General features: G+C 34.3%; 1 protein-coding gene and 1 long non-coding RNA gene across 2 annotated transcripts; both read right to left on the reverse strand.

The window, feature by feature from the left end:
- Positions 1-1,305: 1,305 nt before the first annotated feature.
- LOC134267964 (uncharacterized) lies at positions 1,306-7,998 on the reverse strand. The gene is made up of 11 exons (XM_062750173.1): positions 7,822-7,998; positions 6,580-6,687; positions 6,222-6,320; positions 5,496-5,654; positions 3,977-4,231; positions 3,191-3,469; positions 2,835-3,098; positions 2,635-2,730; positions 2,309-2,530; positions 2,093-2,188; positions 1,306-1,939 (listed from the first exon to the last, which is right to left on the reverse strand). The coding sequence occupies exons 1-11, from the start codon at positions 7,843-7,845 to the stop codon at positions 1,778-1,780; spliced, it is 1,764 nt and encodes a 587-aa protein (XP_062606157.1). The 5' UTR covers positions 7,846-7,998; the 3' UTR covers positions 1,306-1,777.
- Positions 7,999-23,239: 15,241 nt separating this feature from the next.
- LOC134267965 (uncharacterized) lies at positions 23,240-23,973 on the reverse strand. Its single transcript, XR_009992260.1, has 3 exons — positions 23,879-23,973; positions 23,675-23,779; positions 23,240-23,532 (listed from the first exon to the last, which is right to left on the reverse strand). It is a non-coding gene; the product is annotated as an uncharacterized LOC134267965 (long non-coding RNA).
- Positions 23,974-24,387: the final 414 nt, after the last annotated feature.

Below are 24,387 nucleotides of genomic sequence, written 5' to 3' on the forward strand. Positions count from 1 at the left end.
TATGAAATCCCTTTAACCTTTCCCATTTTTTTTAAACAGTTGATGCTAGGGCTTTAATTTATATTTCAGAAATGTATCTATCGAGACAAAGTCTTTCCATTGGTGTAAATATTATGTACTTTTTGACCTTGACCTTAGTTTTACCCACTTTTATAAACTTTAATCTTTGTTATAACTTTGTAACAGTTGGCATTAGGGCTTTCAAATTTCACAGATATATTCCTTGTGACAAGACCTTCCTTTTGCTACTAGAACGTTTGACCTTGGCATTTGACTTACTCTTGAAATACTTCATCCTTCGCCATAACTTTTGAAGAGATGGTGCCATGGCTTTTATATTTTGCATATTTATATATCACAAGGTCTTTCCCCAAGCACCATTTTGGCTTTTGAAACACTAGAAACACTTAAGAAGACATTAAGATCACCTGCACACCGGGTTTATTAGTTGATTCGATACAGAGAAGTATATTCAATATATCAACAATTTTTAAAACGAGGTTAGTTGTTGACAAAGAAGTTGCTGTAAGAAGAATATCATGTCTCGTTTAAAGTCATCGTTTCGTAAGTTCTGTGGTCAATACAATGACCTTGTCAGCAAATACAATTGCTGGCTGACGTTTTTCACACTAATTTTAAGGCCATATACTGTAAACGTATTACATTTAGCGGTGTATTCTATTTAGCGATTTTAGCGGAAGGCAGAGTCCGCTAATTCAAGTACATCGTTAAATGTCTTGTATATTAACATTTATAACTAGCACATTCAGAGAGCGCTAAATCAAATCTACGCTAACTTGTCGAAAATTGAATTTCCGCCAAATATCGTACACGCCAACTGTAATACATTTACAGTATATACACTAAAATGGCAACGACAGGGGATGCTCACTCCTGCATGGCACCTGATCCCGTCTTTGATGTTTTGGAGGTCCGTGTTTGCTCTGCTTCAATTTTGTATTGTATAATGGATTCTTAGCTGGAATACTGGTCGTGATCTCCATATATAAATTTTCTTTTACCAGGTATTTTGAGGTATTGTACTGAACTTTTCTCTGCTTTAAAGTCATCTTCGCTAGCCAAGGGTTTCCGATCCGATACCTACTCTACAGTTGTAGAGTAGGTATTGGATCGGAAACCCTTGGCTAGCGAAGATGCTTTAAAGTCAGATTTTTAACTTTAATGAAGAAAGCGTGTATATAGATATCATTCAGAGACTTCCCCCGTGCTTTCTCTTTTTTCAGGCTGGCTTCATTGTGATTTGTACCTTGCAAAATGGAGTTACCGAATCAGCCTAGATTCTCTAAATGTATATCATCAAATATAAAACTCTGTATGAAAAAAAAAATATATAAAGCGAACATAATCGATTGAAAAACATGCAGATATTTTAATATTAAGGAACAACAACAAAAGCGTTTGGCACATAATTATGAGAAAGAGTTTTAAAAAACTTGTGAAATGCAACACAAATATCATAATGACCTAAGTATGTGTTCTTCAATATATGTGGATTCTTTATAGAAGTCAAATGTACTAAAAAATATTTTTAAAAAATCAAATGTCTTCTCAAAATAGTTATCACAGAAATGTCACCGAAATCACTGAAAGACTGTGGTTGCAGATCACGAAAGATAGCGTTCCAAAACTGAATGTCCAAGCTCTCTATCAATATTAATATTCAGACATCCAATTCTGAATGTCCAAACTCTACATGAATATTCAGAAGACCAAAACTGAATATCCAAAGTCTCAACGAATATTCAGAAGTCCAAAATTAGAAGAAAGGCACAGAGGCCATAAAGCAGTGACAGCCAGAAGTGACAAGAATCTCTGGTCCATAGAAACTGTCTGCTTCTAACAGAGAAAAACTGTCAGGTGACAAGTTATCAAGTAACAGGTCTGTATTGACTACAGGCCTATAGTCCTCTGGGAGTGTCTGTAAGGATATAATAATTCATATTTAATTATTCAGTCTGCTTTAAAGTCCAGTGAAAATTATAATATGATAACACAATAATCATAGTGGACAGTTTTGCATATATGCAAGCAGTTTTATATTCAACTAAATATGTGAGCACCATTAGAATACCTTTCTAATAAACATTGGTTCTTGTTTGGATCCAGATTTCATTTGGCTACATTTCTCAGTGACATTCTCGACAGTGTTACCAGACAAGGACTTGTGCTGGAAAAAAATAAAACATTTTACTCTTTGTTTCTTGTTCTCTGAATTATGATTTGCTCTCTCGCTCTAAAATCTTATTTTCTGAATATAAGCATAACTGATACTTGCTAAAATACTTACCTTTTGTTCCAGTGCAGACTGGTTTGGTGGCTCTGAAGGTTTTAATACAACACTCTGTGGTGACCTCTGATTTGATTCCACATTGTCCATTGTCTTTATATCAGCATTAGTAGCCTGTTTATGAGTAGAGTCGGTTCTGTCATTATTTTTACCAGCAGTTGTCATTTGTTTTGGTGAGGAATCAACACTTTCCCTTTCATCACCAGTAGATTCAACCTGACCCTGAAAGTGTACATCAGTATTTAAAAATCTGCATTTATCATTATTTAATTTTATTTTTACTATTATAAACTATTTGCATTGTGCTAGCTTTTTAACACACCTACCTGTTTTGGCCTGTTCAGGATCCTCATAATTCTGGCAACATATGGAGGATATTCCACTGGGTCTGTCTGAACCTTTGGTGGAACAACAATGCGTTTCTGAAAAAAATAAAGAGGCAATCACAAATCCATACAATATTTTTGTAACAACCAGATAAATTCTAGTCAATTCAAATGAACTTGTTAGCATTCTTATAAATTACCTTGCCACCTTTTTGAGTTACAGAAGTTGAGGCAGATTTCGGACTCTGAGTCTGGTGCAGTGTTGCTTCCATTTGTTTCGCAGTGGTCTGCTGCATTGAACTCACATCCATTTTAGCAAAATTTCTACTCCCTTTAGCCCTTGAGCTATTTGATGTAATATTTGTAGTAGTCTTTTTCTTTGACTTTTTGGTCTTGGTCTTTGTCTGTGCCTCCACTGGGGCAACAAATGTAGGAACACTCTGTGGGTTCAGACTCCATGATTCCTATTTTAAAAATTTGATGTATTTATTTTCTTGTAAACGTTACTGAATTCGACAAGTAAGTTTTTAATGAAAAAAATATAGGAAAAACTTACAAAATGACCAGCAGTAGACCTCTGGGGATAGTCAGCTGATAGTCCAATTGTTTTCACATGAGGTTTGGGTGTTATTACAGTTGAGTATGCATCATTGTAGAAACAGTTACTACTGACTCCATGGATCAGTTGGGTTGGTTGAATAAGGGTCTGGTCATACACTCCTGTAACTGGTACACCAATATTGTTGCTAGGAACTTGTAGTATCTTTCTGTTAAACCATTCGTTTGTCAAAATAGTTGGAGTATCGCCTTGAACCTCAGCATTTCTAAGTAAATTCTGTTCATAGAAATAACAAATTAAAAATTGATCCTTAATTTATCATTTAGTATTTGAATTTTCTAACATGATTGTGTGTTTTAATGTAGAAGAGAGTGCATTAGTATGTATGTATAGATATAAGTGTATACATTGTATGTGCTTTCAGTTTAAAGGAGTAGTGATTTGAAATTTCATTGCAAAAGGTAAAAAAAAAATAATATTGTTTGAAGACATGAATTACAGGCCTTAACTTTTGAGAATTGAAACCAACAAATTGGTAAAAAAAATTGTTTTAATACATCACAGTAAGTTTTAATAGAAAATAAAACATATCTGGAAACCAATGATGGAGTGTTTTACTTTTAATCTCAGAATCAATAGGGGGTTCCTTGAGTCAGTGATACTATTATAGTAGTTGTTTTTCAGTACATATTTTAAGAATTTTTCTGATTATTTTAAGATCTAATATGTAAGTATTCTTGTTTATACAATTCTTTATCATGGGATATAAGTACAAGTACTCACCAGTTCATTAGCAGAGATTGGCTGTTGCAACTCTGTCTGTGTCAAAGTCGGGTTAAGGACATGAATAGCAAAAGCATTACGAGCTGAGGGATGAATGTGTCCCTGACTGTTGATGGCTAACTGTTGTACACAGTATTCTGTTTGCCTTTGCAGTACGTTCTCCTGAGTTTGTTGCTGGATGGACACCCATGGTAGGATCTGTCCAGATCTCCGCTCATTCAAGGTCAATTGTGGCTGCACATTTGCAGGTTCAGTCTACAGAAGAAAAAATTCTCATCTTTATATTACTGATTCTTTAAAATAAAAAGTTTTTAAAAAGTTATTGCTTACCCCACCTGCCCTATTTTTTTTTAGAAACACACATATTTTTTTATTGGCCTCGCAAAGATACATGGACAGATAGATAGACAATGATCAATTCTATGTAACCTACCCCAACTTAGTTTGTTTGGGGTCACCATGTACAATGAACTGAAATAACACATAAACAAGAGGCCCATGGGCCACATCGCTCACCTGAACACTAAGGCTAGGAAAAAGTAGAATTTGGTTTATTAAGATTATTAAGAAGATTTTTAAAGAATTTTTCTTTATATTTCTATAAAACTTTGGTCGGCCATTTTGGCCCCGCCCTACCCCTGGGGGTCATGATTTGAACAAACTTGAATCTACACGACCTGAGCATGCTTCCATATAAATATGATGAATTATGGCTTTGTCATTCTTGAGAAGAAGATTTTTAAAGAATTTTCCAATCTATTTCTATGTAAAACTTTGGTCGGCCATTTTGGTCCCGCCCTACCCCCAGGGGTCATGATTTGAACAAACTTACTTCCATATAAATATGATGAATTATGGTCATGTCATTCTTGAGAAGATTTTTAAAGAATTTTCCTATATATTTCTATGTAAAAATTTGGTCGGCCATTTTAGCCCCGCCCTACCCCTGGGGGTCATGATTTGAACAAACTTGAATCAACACTACCTGAGCATGCTTCCATATAAATATGATGAATTATGGCCTTGTCATTCTTGAGAAGAAGATTTTTAAAGAATTTTCCTATATATTTCTATGTAAAAATTATATCGGCCATTTTGGCCCCGTCCTACCCCCGGGGGTCATGATTTGAACAAACTTGAATCTACACTACCAGAGCATGCTTCCCCATAAGTTTCATCTTTCCTGGCACAGTGGTTCTTGAGAAGATTTTTAAAATATGCCACCAAATTTTCATTAATTCCCAATTATCTCCCCTTGAATAAGGGCAAGGCCCTTCATTTCAACAAACTTGAATCCCCTTCACCCAAGGATGCTTTGTGGCAAGTTTGGTTGAAATTGGCCCAGCGGTTGAAGGGTTCTGGAGAAGAAGTCGAAAATGTGAAAAGTTTACAGATAGACAGACAGACAGACGCCGGACAAAATGTGATCAGAAAAGCTCACTTGAGCCTTCGGCTCAGGTGAGCTAAAAACTAAAAAGACAGACAGTACTGCAATAGTGACAGTTTAAGCATTACATACCTGTAGTTGTACCCTTGTCCCTTGTTGAGTTGGATACATAGTACAATTGATGGCATTACGATCAACTGCCTCAGTTCTGCTGACTGAGCGACCAGAAGGAAGAACTGTTGAGGATATGAATTGTTGTATTTGTTCATTGCTCAATAGAGGTTTTGCCACCTGAAAAAGAAATACATGCATGAATAAATGCATTAATATATATACATGTATATCTCAACAAAATTTGACTTTATTGCTGTATTCTTTTTTGATACGTGTACATGGCAAAGGCTAAAACTGGTTTAGATGTGATCAATATGTACTAGGAAATTTGGCATATTTCATCCGTTTGATTGATTAATTGATTGCATGTTGTTAAATGTCCCTCTCGAGAATTTTTTACTCATATGGAGATGCCACCATTTGCTGGAGAAGAGCTGCAAATTTTGTTCTATACTTAACACTCAGGGAAATTGAGCAGGGAGGGATGTTTTTTGTGCCATCACCTACTGCGACCCAGGACCTCGGTTTATACAGTCTCATCTGAAGTACTGGTCTCCATGTCCCACCATGGGATTCGAACCCGCGACTTGAGGATCATCTCCTTACTTCGCGACTCTAGAGCAGACGCTTTAACCACTGCGCCACGCGGGCGAATCATTCGTTTGAGGTGATTTTTTAAAATTAAGATTCAGTTCCTTATTTACATGTTTCACATATAAATGTTATATAAGAAATATCACTTACTCCATGTGTAACCACTCTGCCAGCTGTACGAGTGGTTCCTGTGTTGTGAAACACTGCGTGATTGGTAGCGTGAATGTAACGCTTTCTTGGTGGCTCAACCTGTTTTATAAAATAATGTATACTTAAAACAAAAGAATAGGGGTACAAATCAAATGCACAATTGGAAGAAAGTGGAAAATACTATGCTATAGGATAATAAAAAAAAATAATAGCTCGCATCGAAAGGCATCAGAAAAAAAAATATAAGGATAGACCAGAGAAGAAATAGATGAAAGGAAATTTATATTTTAGATTTATGATTAACTTACTTCTCAACATCAATATTATATATATATAACATATATAACAAAACTGAGACCTCCACATCTCTCCCGGAAGTGGTGGGCGTGGTCAAGATGTCCACTCCCACCCTCCCGTAAATACGTGAGGCAGCTTCCGGATCGGGATACTGAACATCCACTCTCTTCTGAAATGATTAAGGAAAGATGTTTGAACAATTCTGTTACCTTATGTCTGAAATTTTTATAAACAATGTTTGTGGACCGTTTATGTTTTTCTTTAATTTTGGCCTTAATGGTACTATTTCACAGTACTTCACAATTTTAAAATTACTTAAAAACAAAGCACAAAATACTATGATATATTTATAAAGAACATCGAACTTTAGTGGGTTTTTCACCATAATTATAGATTTTGTGAATGTAAACCTGTCTATAATATTACGTTTTCTGATACATGTTCCTCACATTTCTAGATTTAATAAAGTGCATTCTCAAATACTCATTATATCTCCCAATTATTTTGATAATGGATCTTTGAAAACTTGATACACATGTTCTTGTATATAGTTAACCCTGCAAACTCTAAAAACGGTAATTACTAGATTAAGGAGATTTGAAGTTCAAAGTCACCAAAAGATGCCAATTTTCTCAAACCCGATATGCTGTATGGTCAAAGGGGAACAACTCAAATTTTTAGACAGGTATGTAAATTTTTACTTACAGGCTTCGTCAAAATTTCATTCATACACAACCACATTAATTACTCTTATTTTACTATATTGCAATAAAATGTGCTTTTCAATGAACATTTACGTCTATGTAAAAAAGTTGGCCTAGGTTTTGAAAAACAGTATGCAGTAAGGGGCTCTGAGCCCCGATGGTCTGGATATATAATTTGGGGGATGGGACGCAAGCCATTTCTCTGACAAAGAGAAATAGTTTTCATGCATACGCTTAATTCTAAGCATTCATCAAAGCAGTAGGATAATCATGATACATGTGTATAATATGTACAAACGTCCTATTTTCTAGATTGAATACATGGATCTAATTTAGGCCTAATGACGAATGTGCGAATTCTTTTAGAAACCGCCTTTCTTTTCCATTTATTTGTTAATGTCGAACAGAAATTGCAAGTTGTTGAATGTTAAAAACTTCATTCAAATTGCAAATTACAAAAAATACCCCTACCCCATCCATGGTTAAGCCTAATGCTATCCAAAAATTTACACAGTCATGTTTGAGTTTTTGAATATCCCTCCCTAGCAACAGTTTTAATCAATGTTTTCTTTACAAAGGCAAACAAATATGTCCATTACCCTCTTATAGCTCTGACTGTTCATTTCTGTAGCTGTATCGACTGTTTGCTATCAAATATTTCAGAAAATCTTCGCTCAGCGAAAATCACGTCTTGTGTCAACAACTGATGCTGAAACAATGAGCTGTAACCAAAACACATCATGCAGCCTAGCGATCATGACGTCATCACTTAGTCGTCAGCCAATGAAATCAATGGCCAGATTTAGGGACTGGAATTTCCTTCTGAAGTTATTCCCTTCCGAAAGAAAGCCAAAGAACGTTGATCTAGATTGTTAATTTTATTTTAACATTTTCGAAGTTATACGACAACAGTAACTGTCGTCTGCTTTTGAAAAATCACTTTCAACTAGAGTTATCCTTCTTAGAATGCACGACTCGGCACATTTCTTCCGATTCATACCTCATCGGAATGGCACGGAATCATCCGATGTTTGCCGAATGATGCATAGGTGTAAAGGGAAATAACTCTTGCAAGCTTATTTCACAGAAATATGATGTCCGTCAAGCGAAAACCACCCTTATGTGCATTGTGACGTTATCGAGAAAACGAGCGCTAAAGTTGACGTCATAAATGTTTGCCGCATTTCGCAAATAAATGCTGTGTAAACACGCATTATCTTTAATTATAATATTTCTTCATACAGTAAATGCTTATACCACACAACATAATGAGTAGTCGCAAGTGTAATTATTACAGCCCACTATTAAGTATGAAAAAAAAAAATAATGATTTACAACAAACTGAAGGTGAAAATCCTTTGAAGTAGTGAATACCACGATCTTCGTCTTCAGTTTCTTTTTACTTCTAAAACACAACTATGGGGAAGAAATCGCATATTATCTTAAGACTAGGGCAGCAACAAAATGGACATAGATCTACTTTTATTAGCTCACCTGAGCCGAAGGCTCAAGTGAGCTTTTCTGATCAAAATTTGTCCGTTGTCTGTCGTTGTCGTTGTTGTCGTTGTCGTCGTCGTAAACTTTTCACATTTTCATCTTCTTCTCAAGAACCACTGGGCCAATTTCAACCAAACTTGGCACAAAGTATCCTTGGGTGAAGGGGATTCAAGTTTGTTCAAATGAAGGGCCACGCCCTTTTCCAAGGGGAGATAATTATGAATTTATTAAAAATTAATGGCATTTTTAAAAAATCTTCTTCTCTAGAACCGCTGGGCCAGGAAAGATGAAACTTATGTGGGATCATAATCAGGTAGTGTAGATTCAAGTTTGTTCACATCATGACCCCCGGGGCAAGGGTGGGGCCAAAATGGCCGACCCAAGTTTTACATAGGAATATATAAGAAAAATCTTTAAAAAATCTTCTTCTCAAGAACCACTGAGTCAGGAAAGATGAAACTCATGTGGAATCATCCTCAGGTAGTGTAGATCCAAGTTTGTTCAAATCATGACCCCTGGGGCAAGGGTGGGGCCAAAATGCCGACCCAAGTTTAACATAGGAATATATAAGAAAAATCTTTAAAAATCTTCTCAAGAACCACTGGGCCAGGAAAAATGAAACTCATGTGGAAGCATCCTCAGGTAGTGTAGATTCAAGTTTGTTCAAATCATGACCCCTGGGGCAAGGGTGGGGCCAAAATGGCCGACCCTAGTTTTACATAGGAATATAATAGAAAAATCTTTAAAAATCTTCTTCTCCAGAACCACTGAGCCAGGAAAGATGAAACTCATGTGGAATCATCCCCAGGTAGTGTAGATTCAAGTTTGTTCAAATCATGACCCCTGGGGCAATGGTGGGGCCAAAATGGCCGACCCGAGTTTTACATAGGAATATATATAGGAAATATCTTTAAAAATCTTCTTCTCCAGAACCACTGAGCCAGGAAAGATGAAACTCATGTGGAATCATCCCCAGGTAGTGTATATTCAAGTTTGTTAAAATCATGACCCCCGGGGCAAGGGTGGGGCCAAAATGGCCGACCCAAGTTTTACATAGGAATATCAGGGGTGTGCAATTAGAAAAATCAATTACTAGCCCACGGGCTAGTGGCAGCAATAAAGTTACTAGCCACAAGTGAAAAGTTACTAGCCCAAATATAGGTGCAAAAATTAAAATAAAAAACTATTTGTTGAAAAAGAAATTAATTATTGAAAAAGTCAGGGTACTGAAGTCATTCTTTTTAAAATTAAAATTTAATTCTCACTATGAAATGAAATCATGTATAAATTATAATGAAAGAAGATTAAAATGAATTTAAATAAACTATCTTCTCTTTTTCTAAACATTGCACAAGCTCATTTAGAATGAAATTTAATTCATTTTGTTTTCATCTTAAATCATTAAATACACTATAAATATATTTTATGTGAATCATAAAACACTTATCTTTCAGTTGATTGAGTGATCGTATATAATTTAATGAGATATCTGCATGTATTTACCATAAACGAAAGAATAGAGGAAATTCGGATTATGAAAAAAGGATCGTTTTTGGAAGTAAATTAGTCAGGTAGTGCTGCAAAACAGATAAGATTATGGAGATCTATTGAGAGTAGGAGCCTGTTGTCAGAAAAATTTTCACTGGTTGGGAATTTGATAGCAAAAACGAGTGAAAATACATGTTGTGCTTATAATGTATTGCTTGTGTAGTTATAATTTTGACTAGCCCGACGGGCTACCTCCATGCAGAAAATCACTGGCCCGACCCCAAAAAGTGGTAGCCCCGGGCGTCGGGCGATGCTAATTGCACACCCCTGTAATATATAGGAAAAATCAAGTGTTACATAGGGATATGTAGAGAAACCTTTTAAAATCTTCTTTTCAAGTACTTCAAAGCTATGATTAGTGATATTTATATGGAATCATCCTCAGGTAGTGTAGATTCTAGTTTGTTCAAATGATGAACGCCGGGGGGGGGGGGGGGGGTAAATTCAAGCCCGATGTGCTCAGGTGAGCGCTGTGGCCCCTGGGTCTCTTGTTCGACATTATTTTGTCACTTTTTATTGATATTTTTCTATATTTATGATAAAAAGCAATATTGCAAACTAAACGCAGAAATATATAATTTATCAGTATACAATTGAGGTTGAAAACAAAGCCTTCGGTACAATTTGGCCGAAAAATATACTACATGTATAACAAATGACAAAGTTCGTTTTGTTTTGCTTTCTTATATTGCTTGTCAAGACCCCCCCCCCCCCCCCAATAAAAAGAGAAAAAAATGAATTGTTTTGTATATGTCTGAAATAATCTACATGTGTAATATGTCAACATGCACAAATACCGCTAACGAAGGGAAGTAACCTGTATTATAATTATTTATTTTCACCTGGCAACAGGAAGCGTTCAGTATATTCACCACTTCCTCAAAAGATATTTCGGTATCTGTGTATTATATTGATCTTATTTGCATGTTTTCGAGGGGAAAGTAGGAACAGTTAATTATTCTATTCTATTTGCTAAAAAAGAGTTTTGATATTTTTACTATTTATTTTTTTAATCTGTTGGAATAAAATAATGCAACATTATGAAGCCTTCGATCAGTTAATCAAAGACGATCGAATGCACCCTACATGTTTTAGGAAACTATGAGAAATTATCATGAAAATAAAATTATATAATCTCTAAATTGTGTTGTATCCCAATACTACATGGTTTTGAGTGGGTATAAGCAACTTGTACTTTGATTAGGTCATAGAAATTAAATTGATTGAAATTAAACTTGAAAGTGATGAAATATTTAGCATGTGGCTAATAACTTTAATTAAGCTATTAATTTTAATGTGTCGTTTAATCAACCAACCAATCACAATTACACAACTGTACAGTGACCTAGCATCGTTTTTGAAAGGGGGGAGCCAGAGGGAAAAAAATAACTTTTTTGAAAAAAAGTTGACAAGCAAAGTAAAATGCCCAAACTCGAAAATCCTACTTCGTGTGTGTGTGTGGGGGGGGGGGGGAGCAGGAAGTAAAAATGTAGTGGAATTAACCCATATTCAAGGCTGTTTGTACAATCCGCTGCATCCTTCTCAACAGAATTACGACAGATGCATTTTGTATTTGACTATTCTTATGAGCTTTCGATTCCGCTCAATGTGCATGTACATGTTGCACGACACGTTGACCTAAAGTATTTTCGGAGTAGTACTCATATTTGGCCATGTATGGTATACTTGTACATATACGTACTATCAGAATAATGTTCTCTCTCTCTCCCTCTCTCTCTCTGAATTGTTTCAATGATGTTTGCACAAATTGTCTCACGTCACTCGATCCGCATTTATTATTCAAGAATTTACGTGCGAGGATTGTCATTGTTTCCGAAGGTGTATTTCAGGGGAAATTCTTGGATTCTATAGGCGAAATCAGGTGTTTTTTAAATATGCTTCTTATATAATTTTTTTTATATGAAAACGAATGTCACACTAGGTGACGAAACGCGTGCTTAAAAGAGAAAGCAGCCATTACCTCTCCCTCTAAATTTTACGTTTTAAAAACTTTATCCTGTGCTGAAATTTTCATCCTGATAAATATATTTTTTTTATTAAAATATGGATCCTGGCCACACTACAAATTCACACCATGAAATGCATTTTTATATGCATAGCTGAAACAAAAACGCATGTAGGTAAGGTTTTAATAGTCTTAATTTCAGCAAAATTGTATTCTACAATCAAGCAGAAAAAACACGTTGTCAATTATTTTCAAATAATTAATTCTTTTCCTAAAACACTTGCTATCAGTAAAAAATTATACCTCCCATGCAATTTTTGTACATTGATAAAAGCTGGTGGATGTTGGAATTCCATTAATAAGTAAAATATATAGAGACGGAGAGAAGTTGATTGTTTTGTGAACTTGCTTTCCACCACGAGGCGCGACAAATGCACATTTTCAGAACATAAGAAAGGGGGGGGGGGTCCTTCGAATTACTGGAAGTTCATTGCCAAATTTAAAGTTTCAGTGGGTATAAATTATATTGCAGCCATCTGTATTATGTATATCTTTAATGCAGGATCAGAGAGGACAATTACTTTGATAAAACTCCTCAGGCCATTTGTGTGAGATTAATAGAAAGATGCAATTGAATCTGTTCCTTAAACTGCTCCAAAAAGAATGAATTCGTTCGGGGAAAAAACACAAGGACAGAAAGTTTTTTCGACGAACGCCTTGATTTAATTTATATGTGAAATAATATACTCTCTCTCGTCGCGAGTTCGAATCCCACCACGAAACGTGGAGACCGGTCCTTCGGATGAGACCGTTTATAAACCGAGTTCCCCTGTCGCAGTAGGCGCTGGAACGAAAAAGATCACTACCTGCTCAATGGCCCCGAGTAAAGAGGTGGTGTCTCCACATGAGTGAAAAATTCTCGAGAGGGACACTAAACAGTACTCTGGAAAGTAATAGGGACCGATTGTTATCAGAATGCCCCTTATTAGCAGACATAATTTCCGTATTCCGAATTCATTCAAATTCATATACAAGAGACACAGCAAAGTTTTTCTGTGGCCTTATAAATTGAGATATCGACAACATACATGTATTATTATATAAATATAGCCCTTTGATGAGGTCAATCCATAGATATATCGACTTCACAGAAAAGCATATCGACCGAGCACGAAGTGCGAGGTCGATATGCTTTTCTGTGAAGTCGATATATCTATGGATTGACCGAATTAAAGGGCTACATTTGTTATATTATTTTTTACATAGATTGACAAAACAAATTATGAAAATAATTGGAAAAGTTTTCTCCCTTTAACAATTAGAGACTAGAGATCAAAATAAATTACACCGTTTAATGTAAATGCGTTTCCTTTATATTGATGGAGTGATTTAGACGATTTACTTATTCAGAATACTTCATTTATTTGATTAAGTTTTGTATCAATATTTGACACACATATCGAATATGTTTTAATTAATATGAAGTAATCCTAATCCAATGCCTTCTTTTGTCTCATCAAATACAGAACATAGAAAAAAAGTTAGTAAAAGTTGAAATAAATATTTTTTTTCTAGAAACATCAAATCATACACTGTATTAGCTTTGATTGAATACAGTACTATTTTGTTTCACGGAAATTATCTCCATTTTAAGAAACCTCAAGTCGATACGCATTTCAGATTCTATAAATAGTAACTCAAGTCTTTATGCTGTTATATACTAAATCATGTGATCAAGTTTGAGCCAATCAGAGAGCTGGGAATAAATGATAAAAATAATATTAATTGATATTCGCAACAGTCATATGTCGACTCGACATACCATGATCATGAAATTGTTCAAATTATTCAATCACAAAATGACGAGAAAAAAAAACTTCAAGAACGAAAGAGCATTTGAACTAATCAATCTGATCTGAACTGTGTATTTCTTTCTTTCTTTTCTTTTATTTTTTTTTGGGGGGGGGGGTGGCATAAAAATCTCCAACATTAGTTGATTCTGAGTTTTCCGTCGAGATTTTACATGAATATACCATATAAACAATAAACCCCTCCCCTAAAAAGAAAAATAATCTGACAAAAATAATTGTAAAAAAAGAAACAAAACATCTCCTGTCTCTTTTTTTAAGGGGGGGTTAATAAAAACGTGATTTTTCTTCTGAAATGCTAAAATTATCGATCATAAAAAGTGAAATTAACAATGTAATTAAATAAAAATCACTTATATAATGTCATTTGTTGTCAGATGTGATTTTTTCTTGTGCAGTTTTTTCAACACAACCATGGAAATGTGAGAACAAAATAATTGACGTTATCCGATAAATCACAGCGTCATGACGAAAAATTTGTATTTTTCCTTTGAAAAAATTCATTAATAATTAGTCTTTGAACAACAACATGTTTTATATCATATGAAAGAGGAGAAAATTTTCTATCAGGATCACTAAACAGCTCAAAATGTCAAAATTTTCACTTAAGGGTGGTTTTCGCTTGACGGTCATCATATCTGAATTTAATCTAACTCTTGTGAGCTTATTTAAGGTAGGTCGCGGGTTTACTGCATAAAAATTCTTACGAGAAAACATATCCTGAAAATTTGATATAATGTTCCTCAGAATTTACAGCGTATTATCAGCAATTTTTATAAAATTTGCCTACATAGTTTTAATGCTATATAACTATAAACGCGGTATTATTATTAGTACATTTTTACGCTTTACTGTTGAAATATATGGAAAAATGACGTTTTTAAGCTAATTTTGTGAAAAAGTTTCTTTTAAAAAGGTTGGATAACTTTTTAAAGACGTAGACGAATTAGTCAGGAATTTCAAAATGTCAAGATGAGGTAAAATCAAAACTATTGATATAAAAAAAATCAATATGTCTTCTCGCTAGATTTTTCGCTAAATAATTTCAAACTTTCCTTTTATATTGCTGAAATGTTGCATTAATGGCGTTATTTATGTATACAACGTCATTTGTTGAAAGAAGTAACGTTTACCTTACGAATATAAATATTTTGACATTTAGAATATGCAAGATCTAAAAAAGGTCATAGACGCGAAATTTAATTTTATTTATCATTTAACTTATCGCGAAAATATATTAGGATGACCAGCAACTTATTTTCACTAGTATTGTGAAATTCATATTCTGATCACAGAGTCAGAATGAACGATATAAACATTCCTCGTGCATGAGAATGAACATGCAGCGACAACACCGCGAGTGATAAAATAAAAGTTCCTGTATTTTTGGGAAATTCATGGTGAAAAGGATTTCAGGCATAACACATAAATTTGATCGCTTTATTAAAAAAAACGGTAAAGAAAACACTTCCAGATACTGGGGAAATTGGCCGGAGGGGGGGGGGGGGGTGTTACTTGCATTTTTCTTTCTATATTAGACGCAAGCTAGTATATGGGCCTACCTCTTAAACATTTGTTAATTTCGAATTCTCTTAATCAAATTTCCATACACAAAATGTAAAATACATATACTTGCATTGAGCTTTTACACTAAGACTAGAGCTTTTGTTTTAAAACTTTTAATTATAGAAAAAAAGATATTTGTAAATTGTTTACAGTGTCATATAGGTCTTACAGTTCAGGCCCAGGGATCCTGAAGCATCTTAAGCATAAGGCATTTTTCTGTTGTACTAAAAATAAATGTTGTGGAAGTCCAACAAGCCAAAATCAAACTGTTTCCCAATATTGTCTAACAAAAGAGTTGTTATTTGCAAAATTAGAGAATTATTCAATAAATAATAAATATTTTACAGAAGATTGGAATTTTGAAGTAAGTCTAAGTTTGTTTCATGATCCCGGGGCCAGGTGTTTGTATAAATTTGAATTTTGAATGCATTTCACAATTTATTAGCTAGTAGAACAAGGCAGCTACATGAGATTTAAATACATAATAACAAAACAATACTTAATAATAATGATGATAAGAAGAAGAAAAAAAGAGGGAAATACATCATGTATTAAATTTAATGCGTTTTTAGTGTTGAGGATTGATTCCATCCTGAAAATTATACTTATATTTTCGCCCCGGCTTTGATTGGAAGTCATGATGCAATACGCATGTTCCCCCGAGTTGCAAATAACATGCGTAAATACAACCCCTCAAGTTTTCCGGTTAAACAATTTTATTTATGAAAACTTTCTTTCTGCATACCATAACTTTCACGCTGACTTATTCTGATTGACTTTTAGCAGTTTAGTGATACATTATAAATTATTCCTTTCATTCGGTATTGTATTTTTCCTAGGGCATTACATATAATCACATCAGAGTTCAGACTGAAATTTAATTATAAAACATGTATGAGGTTTACGTACAATAGCATGCACTTTGTTTTAATCTACTTGATACGTAAAGACTTGAAGTCATTCGCAGAGAATTAAGCGGGAAACAACGCAACGTTGCCTTTGTGACGTAACTGACGTCATAATCAAATGTGCACAAAATAGGCGCTCGAATCGTCGAAATTGTGTACCAAAATTGATGACAAAAGCAAACCTGCGACCTACCTTAACAGAAATATCTGAATCTAACCTGGACCCTTTATGATGACAAATAGGAAGTGATCGATACACCAGATGATCTCTTTATTAAGCTGGGAATTGATGTAATTGAGTTTAAAGCCTTAGGACTGTCAGAAAGCGTACTCTAGGACGAGGAAGGAAGTTCTAGTGATTTGTGTTGTGAAGACGATGATGAGGAAGGAAGTTCCAGTGATTTGTGTTGTGAAACGATGATGAGGAAGGAAGTTCCGGTGATTTGCGTTGTGAACACGATGATACTAATGAAGAAAACTTGCGTGAAAATGCTACTGTACCAAAATCTCAGAAGTCTGATAAACAGATTAAAGTGTGTGTGGGATAAACCGATTAAATGTATGTGGGATAGTCTAAAAAATTAGAACCCTAAAATTTGTGTGGGACAGAACCCCTGATTTCATTGAATATATTTCACTGAAACTAAAATGGATGTTTATGATGATATAAGTATTCCCGATTATGAATTACTGCCACCAATTATTCGTCAAAATTGTAAACATAAATCAGATGGCATTGCAGTTTTTGTCAAAAGTGAATTTTATAGATATGTATGGCTTGCCATATTCACAAAAATGAGCAAAACATAGTTTCACACTGACAGTCGATAAACTAGGTTTATCGGTTGTAAACTATAGTTAACGGACTGTAAACTATAGTTAACGACGTTAATCTATATTTTACATCTGTAAACTATAGTTAACGCGATAATCTATGTTTCACAACCGTAAACTATACTTAACACCGAAAACAATCATTTGCGATTGCAAAACATTGATTATGTGATAAATACAGTTTCAAGATTGTTAACTAGGGTTTACAATTCTTAACTATAGTTAACGATCGTAAATTATAGTATACAGATGTGACTCTATGTTTATTAAAAAAATCTATTGTTAACGTTTTATTACAGACAGATAAACTTAGATTAGCATTCGTAAACTATAGTTAACAACCGTTAAATATAGTTTTACAGATGAAAACTATACTTAACGAATCGTTAACTATAGTTTACGGTTTGTAAACTATAGTTTACAGTCGATAATCCTAGTTTATCAATTGTGAAACTAGATTTAGCTAATTTTTGTGAATTTGGCGTGCCATAGCTATGTTATGGTCGTTGATACATCTAGTCAATGCATTTACTTATTCTCTGTCGAAAATATTATGCAACATATGACACTTTATTTGGGGTTGTACCTATCCCACCATAAAATACTTATAGTTCGGTTGATATGTATGATAAAATTTTAAATAAGTTAATTACTGTTGATAAGAATTACCAAGTATGTCTACTTGGAGTCTTTATATGCGTTTTGTCAGACCCAGTGCCTGAGGCCGTTAAGGGCGACAAAACGCATTTTGCTCGAGAACACAGTCATTAAATTATCATTAATTTTTTTTAATTTTTAACATGCTCACACAGGATTTCTCTTGCAGACTACATTATTGTAAATGGCACTATTCTCAAAAATCTGCTGATTGATGAAGACTCCATGAAAGATATGAACAGTTTAAACTCCCTACTCGAACTCGGTATTTCAATTCAGATGTATTCAAAGGACAAGCGTGTTGATAATTATATATTTCCATTTCTATTTTTTCCCTCTGTGATAACTCTTTAAAAGTAAGCGGAGTTAATTTCTTGATATTTCTGCCGGAATGTAAATTAGGCAGGTCAATAGGTCAGGAGCTAAGGGGGTCTAATATGCATGCAAATCTCGTGCGCATCTGTCTCTGAGTCTGACGCTAAGGAGGCCAAATATGCATGAAAATCTCGTGCGGCTGCCGTTGTGTTTGACGTCAGAGGGCGAGGACCCCTGAAATTGGGATGGGAATCCTCGTATAATTTAAATCTATGTCTGCATTTTTAAAGTCTAAATCTACAATTCTATTTCACAATGAAATGGAAATATATGGAATCACTGTCTAGTAAGTATAGTATGCCAGGGACATCAACAATAGTGGGCAACATGGGATAATTTATGCATAACGGGCTTCGCCCGTTATGCAAATTATCCCATGTTTCCCACTATTGTTGATGCCCTGGCATACTATACTTACTAGACAGTGATTCCTTAAAGAAATAAGCTACTTGAAGTTTGTAAAAGCTTAGATATATACATGTATATTGCAAGTGGTAGAGTCGGTGATGATAGTTTTGTAGGTGCTGTAACCACAAGTAAAGATACTGATATTGATTATGGCATTGTATCTCCATCTTTATTTGATAGTATTTCTACTTTCAAAATTTTTTATTTTGATCCTATGTTGAGCGATATGCATTGTCCTGTTATTGTGCACTCTGATACTGTGTTTATGACAAAAACAGATAATGAATCTTCCTGGAAGTTTAAAGAAAATACTGCAGAAAATCAAGTTATTTTAAAACCCAAGCGAAAAGTTGCAATGCACATGTATTTATTGAAAATTTAAGTGAAGAGAGTATAAATGAAGTGCTTATGAATCTTGAGAATGTTGACATGAATCAGATTGATATTGGTTTTATAAATCAGGTTGTCACTAATTGTAATTCTATAATAAAAAATGCAGCTGAAAAAGCAGATATGTTTATTGTGACTAATAACAATGAGCGGAGGTCTGTAAGATCTAAACTGTGTAAACCCTGTTTCAACAAAGAATGTTATTTGAAACGTAAAGAGTATCACAAATGTAGAAATCTCCCTTGGAGACTGAAAAGAGTTGAGACAGTATTACAAAGTAGTAGAGATTATAAAAAAAAACTTTAAATTAACAGTTTAGAGAGTATCAGAAAAATTTTGTTAATAAACTGAGAAATTTACGTAGTACTGATGCGAAAGCATTGATCGGTCATTATTGAATAAATGTGACAGAAAGGCCAGTAAAAATGTTGAGAAAATTTCTCTTGATGTTTTCTACGATCATTTTAAAAATATGAATGCTTTAGATGATGATTCTGATGATGATGTTAATCAGCTTCCAAATGTAACTAATTTCAATATTGAGTTGAACCAAGCTATTACTGAAACGGAAGTGTTGAATACTATAAAATCACTGAAAAACAAGCATGCGGTGGTGATCTTATTTTGAATGAATTTCTGAAAAATACAATTGCAAAATTAATGCCTGTATTTGTAAAAAAAAATAATAATATGGTTTTCATGACTGGTATTGTGCCTGACGGTCGGTCAGAAGGTTATATTTGCCCAATATACAGAAACAAAGGAGATCCTAATGACGTAGATAATTATAGTGGTATCACCATTCTAAGCTGTTATGGAAAATTGTTCACTTGTATCTTGAATAATAGGTTGTATAAATATTTATAAAACTCTGGTATGCTCTGTGAAGAACAAGCAGGGTTTAGAAAAGGTTACAGCACAACAGATTATATATTTAACCTTAAATGTTTAATTGACTTGTATTTACAGAGGTAGAAAATTATACCGTGTTATTGTTGACTATCGTAAAGCATTTGACACTGTACGAAGAGCTTATTTAATATGGCAAAAAATGTTGAATCATTCTATAGATGGAAACATGTTAAAAATAATACAAAATATATACAGTAATGCACAGTCTTGTGTAAGGCAAGGTAGTCCTTGTTCCAATTTTTTTATTGGTGTACGTCAAGGTGAAAATTTATCACCTGTTTTGCTTGCCATTTTTTTCTTAATGATTTGGTTGAATTTATGTCACATGCCTATAATGGTCTTGTAGATATGAATAAGGCAGCTCACTTGTTAGATACTGAAGAGATAACTGTCTATTTACTTTTGTATATGTTGTTGTTGTATGCTGATGATACAGTTATTTTAGCAGAGTCAGCTGCTGAACTGCAGGCTTCTTTAAATGCAATGTACTTGTACTGTCAAACTTGGAAGATCCAAGTGAATTCTCTTAAAACAAAAGTTGTTTTTTTCTCGAAAATTTTTTTTTTATCGATTTTCCAATGTATTTTTACTTATCACCCAAAATAGCCCCACCCTTGCACTATGGGTCATGATCTGAAAAAAATTAAATCTACACTAATAGAGGATGCTTCCATATAGATATGACCAATCGTGCCTTTGCTTTTCTTTAGAAAAAGATTTTTAAAGATTTTTCCTATCTATTCCTATGTTAAACTTTGAACAAACTTGAATCTACACTACCAGAGTATGCTTCCATAAAACTATGACCAATTATGGCTTTGCTGTTACGGCTTTGCTGTTCTTGAGAAGTAGATTTTTAAAGATTTTTCTTATGTTATGTTATGTTAAAATTTACTACCCCATTATGGCCCCCACCCTACCCCCGGGGGTCATAATTTGCACAAACGTGAATCTACACTACAAGAGGCTGCTTCTACATGAGTTTCATCTTTCCTGGCCCAGTGGTTTAAACTTTAATCTTTGTTATAACTTTGGAACATTTAGCATTAGGGCGTTCAAATTTCATTGATAAATCTCATGTGACACACCCTTCCTCTGGATACGAAAACCTTTGACATTGGCATTTGACCTACTTTTGAAATACTTCATTCTTCATAACTTTTGAAGAGTTGGTGCCATGGCTTTTATATTTTGCATATTTATTTATCACAAGTCTTTTCCTGAACACTATTTTGGCCTTGACCTTGGAATTTGAAACACTTAAGAAGACATATACAATAAATTTTCAACGGTTGGTGCTTGGGCTTTCATACAATCTGATTCAAATCAGATCATTTAATCCGCTCACATAGATCGCTAGACAAGGATCCGAAGAAACCCAATTCAGGGTCATCTCCTAGTGAACTTTCAATTATCCAATCAAACATTCACTTATGAGAATTTAGAGGAGTCTCGAAATTCTGTTACAGAAGTGAAAGCCCCCGATGATATACGAACGGAAAGTTATGACAAGTCTGAGGCCTGTTCAGCTGGGCGAACGCTCACGAGCGCTCGCCAAAATTCCTTATACCTGCAATAGTAATTTTGGCGAGCGCTCGCGAACGTTCGCTCTGTTGAACAGGCCTCAGATGGTTTCGGCAGCCTATCAAGAGAACGACCACAGTCTTTTCTATACAGAAATATAAGAAGACTTGCTTTTGTCATGTTTTTATTTTAGCTCTTTGTTTTTGTACGAAACAATAAAACATTCAAGTACGACCTCTCTTTAGTTAAAATTTTAATGAATATTTTATTTGAAAGGTCACCAGGAGATGACTCTGAATGGTGTTTTTCAGATCCTTGTGTAGCTCGATCTCATGTGAGCAGATCAAAGAATCTGATTTGAATCAGACTGGGATTTCATATAGCTTTATGACATACGCGACTTTAACATTTCAAACGTCATCCTCCCTTACTTATTCAGCAATATTTACATCCACTGAATATTTTCTCCTTTATTTCTTAAGAAAACTCATTGCGTTAATCACTGCATGAACTACATTAGGCATGTCGCCTGTTCAGATTTCTTGATCAGTGGCTGTTCCATCAATGTAACGTATAAAGACGTTCGCATCATTAATATAATAATTAATCTTTTTAATCCTACTTTAAATGATTATTTAAACAGATATAAATATAAACAATGAAATGTCTTTCTTTGTTTGTTATTACTGGAATTAACGGTCGCAGCTATTGCAGAAAAAATTTACATAACCCGCTTACGCGGGTTATGTATTTTTTCTGCAACAGCTGCTTCCGTTAATACCAGTAATAACAAACAAAGAAAGCATTTTATTGTTTAAATATACCTTCATCACCTGCAAATCGGGTTTATATCTCCTATTAGTTGATTCAATACACAGGAACATATTTAACATATGAACAATTTTTAAAACGAGGTAAGTTATTGACAAAGAAGTTGCTGAAAGAAGAATATCAGCATAAATATCTCGTCTAGAGTCATTCTTTCGTAAGTTCTATGGTCGATACAATGACCTTGACCGACGTTTTTCTACTCACTCCTTCATGGCACCTGCTCCCATCTCTGATGTTTTGGAGGTCCGTGTTTGTTCTGCTTCAATTTTGTACTGTTTAATGGATTTTAAGCTTGAATACTGTTCGTGATTTCCGCATGTTTCTTTTACAGGTATATTTGAGGTATTGTACTAAACTTTACTCTTTGCTTTAAAGCAACATTTTTAAAAAATCCTTTTATGAAGAAATCATGTATATAGATATCATTCAGAGACTTTACTCGTGCTTTCTTTTTTTTCAGGCTGGTTTCATTTTGATTTGTACCTTGCAAAATGGAGTTACTGAATTAGCCTATATCCTCTAAATGTATATCATCAAATATAAAACACTGTATGAAAAAAATATAAAGCGAACATAATCAATTGAATAACATGCAGATATTTTTATATTAAGAAACAACAACAAAAACAAAACAAAAACATTTGGCACATGATTATGAGGAAGAATTTAAAAAAACTCATGAAATATATCATAAATATTATAATGACCTAAAGTATGTGTTTTTTAAAAAAAAATGTCACTGAAAGACTGTGGTTGCATAGCACTAAGGTGGTGTTCCAAAACTGAATGTCCAAACTCTCCAGGAATATTCAGAAGTCCAAAACTGAATATCCAAACTCTCAACGAATATTCAGAAGTCCAAAATCAGAAGAAAGGCACAGGAGCCACAAAGCAGTGAGAGCCAGAAGTGACAAGAATCTCTGGTCCATAGAAACTGTCTGCTTCCAATAGAGTAAAACTGTCAGGTGACCAGTCATCTAAGAACAGGGCTGTGTTAACCACAGGTCTGTAGTCCTCTGGGAGTGTCTGCAAGTGATATAATAATTCGTTCAGTTTGATAAAGTCCAGTGAAAATTATAATCTGATGACACAATAATCATTAAAAACAGTTTTGCATATATGCAAGCAGCTTTATATTCAACTAAATATGTGAGCACCATTAGAATACCTTTCTAATAGACATTGGCTCTTGTTTGGACCCAGATTTCATTTGGCTACATTTCTCAGTGACCTTCTGTACAGTGTTATCAGACAATTTTTTTTATACATTTTACTCTTTGTTTTCTGAAATATGCTATGCTCTTTCGCTGTCAAATCGTGCTTTCTGAATTCAAACATTACTGATACTAGCTAAAATAGATACCTTCTGTACCAGTGCAGACTGCTTTGGTGGCACTGAAGGTTTTGATACAACACTTTGTGGTTCCTTTTGTTTGAGGAATGAGTCCACTGTGTCCATTGTTTCTTCATCAGCGTCAGTAATTTGTTGATGAGTAGAGTCAGTTCTGTTGTTTCTTCTACCAGCAGTTGTCATTTGTTTTAGTGTGGAATCAACACTGTCGTTCTTTTCTCTAGTATATGTGGATTCCACCTGACCCTGAAAGTATCCATCACATGCTTGTTTAATTAAAATTCTGAATTCATCTTTATTAAATATAACCATTATTAAGTATTTGCATTGATTTCAGGCCCTCATGAAACCTACCTGTTTTTGCCTGTTCAGGATCCTCATAATTCTGGCCACATATGGAGGATATTCCACTGGGTCTGTCTGAATTTTTGGCGGAACAACAATGCGCTGGACTCTATTCTATTAAATAAACAGGGATATTCAGAAATCCATACAATATTTTTGTAAGAACCAGATAAATTCTAGTCATT

Source organism: Saccostrea cucullata, unplaced genomic scaffold, assembly GCF_032062105.1.
Source record: "Saccostrea cucullata isolate Sc308-1 unplaced genomic scaffold, CSIRO_AGI_Scuc_v1 ctg244, whole genome shotgun sequence".
NCBI classification, from domain to species: Eukaryota; Metazoa; Mollusca; class Bivalvia; order Ostreida; family Ostreidae; genus Saccostrea; species Saccostrea cuccullata.

Bases quoted from the DNA above. Each gene is read 5' to 3' on its own strand.
- LOC134267964 (XM_062750173.1), bottom strand. From the start codon at position 7,845: ATGAACAGTCAGAGCTATAAGAGG. The intron at 6,688-7,821 runs GTAATGGACATA...TAATCATTTCAG, and splicing joins ACAGTCAGAGCTATAAGAGG to AAGAGAGTGGATGTTCAGTA. The intron at 2,189-2,308 runs GTAAGTATTTTA...ATTTTTTTCCAG, and splicing joins AGTCTGCACTGGAACAAAAG to CACAAGTCCTTGTCTGGTAA.